Source organism: Mandrillus leucophaeus, unplaced genomic scaffold (assembly GCF_000951045.1).
Source record: "Mandrillus leucophaeus isolate KB7577 unplaced genomic scaffold, Mleu.le_1.0 Scaffold161, whole genome shotgun sequence".
Lineage (NCBI taxonomy): Eukaryota > Metazoa > Chordata > Mammalia > Primates > Cercopithecidae > Mandrillus > Mandrillus leucophaeus.
Genome location: NW_012101599.1, coordinates 748,709 through 752,838, shown reverse-complemented (window position 1 = coordinate 752,838; position 4,130 = coordinate 748,709). Strand labels below are relative to the sequence as shown.

General features: G+C 44.5%; 1 protein-coding gene across 1 annotated transcript in view; it reads right to left on the bottom strand.

Annotated features, from left to right (window-relative positions):
• Window positions 1–3,986, bottom strand: part of SLC35D2 (solute carrier family 35 (UDP-GlcNAc/UDP-glucose transporter), member D2) — a 68,663-nt gene extending 64,677 nt beyond the window's left edge. Inside the window, exons 1-2 of the mRNA XM_011976019.1 lie at window positions 3,916–3,986; window positions 3,337–3,405 (exon numbers count right to left, since the gene is read on the bottom strand). Of these exons, the coding sequence (XP_011831409.1) occupies window positions 3,337–3,405; window positions 3,916–3,986 (140 nt within the window). The remainder of the gene's footprint in view (window positions 1–3,336; window positions 3,406–3,915) is intronic.
• Between the last annotated feature and the right edge of the window lie 144 nt (window positions 3,987–4,130).

Sequence of the window (4,130 nt, the reverse complement as noted above, 5' to 3'; positions counted from 1 at the left end):
AGGCATTCTAAGTCACAGCATTAGATAGGAGGTCAGCACAAAATACAGGTCATAAACACCTTGCTGATTAAAACAGGTTGCAGTAAAGGAGCCGGCCAAAACTCACCAAAACCAAAATGGCCACAAAAGTGACCTGTGGTCGTCCTCACTGCTACACTCCCGCCATCACTGTGACAGTTTACAAATGCCAGGGCAACGTCCGGAAGTTACCCTATATGGTCTAAAAGGGGAAGCATGAATAATCCACCCCTTGTTTAGCAAATCATCAAGAAATAATCATAAAATGGACAACCAGCAGCCCTCGGGGCTGCTCTTTCTATGGAGTAGCCATTCTTTTATTCCTTTACTTTCTTAATAAACTTGCTTTCACTGTGGACTTGCCCTGAATTCTTTCTTGCACAAGATCCAAGAACCCTCTCTTGGGGTCCGGATCAGGACCCGTTTCCGGTAACAGGATTACAGGCAGGAGCTACCACACCCAGCCCAGATGTTGTATTTTAACTTTTTCTGGCCATGTGATTTGCTTTTTGAATAAAATGTGAGAGAAGGTGACACATGTCACTTCTGGGTGAAACCTTTAAGAACCAGTACACAATTCCCCACATTCCCTTCTCCTGCTTGTTTGGTAAAGGAAGTGCCCTCTGAGGCAGGGACTCCATCAGCCTGGATGCCTGAGTAAGCACATGGAGCAGAGCCCTCTCACTAGCACTGCCTGGTGTTGGGTGGCGTGTGTGGCATGGATGGGGTGCATCTGGTGAGTGAAGTTACTGCCGTGTGGAGGTTGTTTGTTACAGCGGCATCGCCTGCTCACCGGACAGTCTGATCTGCCACTGCTTGCATCTGGATGCGCTAATGTAAGAGGAGAGCAGGATGGGGTCACTGCTGGTCTCTAGCTGAGCACTCACGGCTGATCTGTGGCTAAGCGCTGTGAATGCCAGCAGCCAGGAGGGGATCCGTTCTGTGAGTGCCAGAGGAAGAGCCAGCCTGAGCATGGATACTCCAGGCTGGCTCTTGGTTGAAAGTCAGATGCTTTTGGAACCCCGATTTACCCTTTCAGATCATTTGTAGACTGTCCTTACATATGCGAAGCACAGACTGGATTTCTGCTCCCTGGTTCTGGAAACGTGCCTGTATACACATGGTAACTGAAGGGCCATTCCTCACCAAAGACTTACCAACAGTTTTATAAACCATTTTTTGCAAAAGTCTTTAACTGGCTGTAAGTCAGTGGTTTTCAAGATGAGCCCTAAGGAAGCTAGAAGAGAGGGGCTGTGCTGGGGAGACCTCAGAGTGCCGTGGGAGGAGCCCAGGGAATTTCACCCCAAAATATGGTACCCTGGCATGCAGATTATTTTACATGGAAAGCCCTTGAAGGGCAGCAGATGCTGAAGAGGTTTTTCTTGGATACTCCCTTTTCGACCTTAAAAGACTGCCACTCATGAGAACACACTTGCTTTCCATCCCCCTCTCGGACATCTACTGCAGAGAACAAGACTGAGGAATGCAGCCACATCTGGGCAGACTTTAAAAATATAATGTCTGCCTCTCGGGTGCAAATTCCAAAGAGAATCAATCCTTTACAATTTCTGTCTCCCAGGTCCATTCATTCTCTCCAGTCATCACTCCTGACCTCTCCAAAGCATTGTCTCCACTCCCTGCCCTCCTGTGAAGAAGGATATAGAAGCACCTGCACCCCACTGGGTCCCTGGGTGGCCGCTCTCCCGTGATCTCTACCCCAGGCATGGGAAGGTAAACCTGTGTGTCTTTTTCTCTTCTCAACCTGCTCTTTTGTCAGTTCCTTTTTTTTTTTTTTTTGAGATGGAGTCTCACTCTGTCACCCAGGCTGGAGTGCAATGGCACAATCTCAGCTCACTACAACCTCCACTTCCCAGATTCAAGCAATTCTCCTACCTCAGCCTCCCAGTAGCTGGGATTACAGGTGCACGCCACCACACCGGGCTAATTTTTGTATTTTTAGTAGAGACGGGTTTCGCCATGTTGGCCAGGCTGGTCTCTTAACTCCTGACCTCAGGTGATCCACCCGCCTTGGCCTCCCAAAGTGTTGGGATTGCAGGCGTGAGCCACCACAGTTCCTTTTTTAATGAACCTTCAGAGAGTAGAGGGGGAAGCTGTCCCCTTTAGCCCCAAAGCATCTTCCATAGAACTCCTCCCTTTTTAAACTACTTTACTCCTAAAATTTCATTCCAAAAAAAGCCTGTCATGACTAGACCAGGCTCTGAGCGCTGCTGTCTAATGGGTGCTGGCACTATACCCACGGTGTGAATTGGAGCACTGAGACCACAGAGCCAGCTTTCAAGGAGTGAAACTCAGCCCATGGCTAGGACTAGGGGAGAGAAAGGTACAGATGAAACATTAAGTAATAAACCTTAGTCTGCACAATGGACTAAATACATTTATAATAATAAAAAGCATGATTTGTTTTTCTTAGAGACAGGATCTTACTCTGTTGCCCAGGCTGGAGTGCAGTGGTGCAATCATTGCTCACTGTAACCTCAAACTCCTGGGCCCAAGAGATCCTCCTTCCCCAGCCTCCTGAGTAGCTGAGACTCCAGGCACACACCACCATGCCAGGCTAATTTTCTCTCTCTCTCTTTTTTTTTTTTTTTGTAGAGATAGGGTCTCACTGTTGCCCAGGCTGATCTCAAACTCATGGGCTCAGGTGATCTTCCCACCCAGGCCTCCTACAGTGCTGGGATTATAGGGGTGAGCCACCACACCCAGGGAATGTAACTATTAACATGCACTATCCACCATGCATGCTATAACAGAGAAATCTGAGCACCTGCCTGCCCATGAAGACTTACAGTCCTTGTTATTCCTTTTGCAAAATAATTATTAAAGTAGTAGTCGTGCACCAGTGTTGGCTCGTATCCCAAACATACAAATACATTTAGCATTCTACCATCGGAAATAGCAACTGCTAAGGTATCATGGAATAATAAAATAAATCAGCACACAAAGGCTTTGTAAGTCTGTTATTGTTAATCAAATGCCTAAGAACTTCTCAAGTAAAGCTGTTATATTAAAGACAAACATTCAGTAAGAAACGTAAACAGTTCACTGCTTTTTGTGAAGAAAAGCTGTAGTAATATCTTGCAATGCTCTCTTCACATATTCTCAGAAATTTTCTGGCCAAGGTGGGACCCACTTTGACTTTCACAGGAACACACAGGGATTCCACTAACTTCAACAGATTTGTCTCCTGGCTGCTCAATTCAATGGCAGCCAGATGGAAAATGAAAAACAGAGGATGAGGCTGGGCCTATTGTGAAAGACACAAAGAAGTTATTGAGCAGGAACAGTCCAAAGTCTTACCCAGCTGCTATGAAAGCCCCAAGAATGATGGCAAAGACACTGACGATGATGTTGAGCGAATACTGCTTCCTGTAATAAATACATAAATAAGGGAAAGGGAGCGGACAGGAAAACACTGAAATATGATTCTATTTTTTAAACAAATTGAAAATAGACATCAACAGTTTTACAGCTAAAAATCTAGCAGACAATGCTTGATGTAGAGAAAGTACCAAAAGTGTTTCTAAGTCAGACTAAATTTACATTATTTCTTAAGCAGTTTTCTAACTAATTACAAACTGATTTCTCTGTTCTCACTAGAGAGATACTGGGACAAAATACAGAAGCGCTCCTGCTGGTGGGTCTAGTTTGTACGGACTGATAGTGAGTATTCAAAGATTAAGACAATATTCAGTACAAGGGCTTAAAACACTGAACCACCAACCGAAATTCATTTCTAAATAATCCTCCCGGCAAAATCAAGAATCAACTTTTTGGATATCAAACTAAATATCCTCATGAGAAATTTTATACCAACAATATAAAAATTAATTTCTTCTGATATTATAATCACTGCATCAGACTTGACATCCCTCATACCCTGCACACCTATACTGTATGTAGACGTGGACAGTTTCTCTCCTGTATTCCGAAATTGGTATATATTCCATCGGGCTCAGGAAACAGGCTTACATCTGCTTTGGAGTTTCTTTTTCCTTCTCTCTTATGATTTTCTTTTCTTTTTTTTTTTTTTTTTTTTTTTTTTTTGTTAAGACAGAGTCTCGCTCTGTCGCCCAGGCTGGAGTGCAATGGTG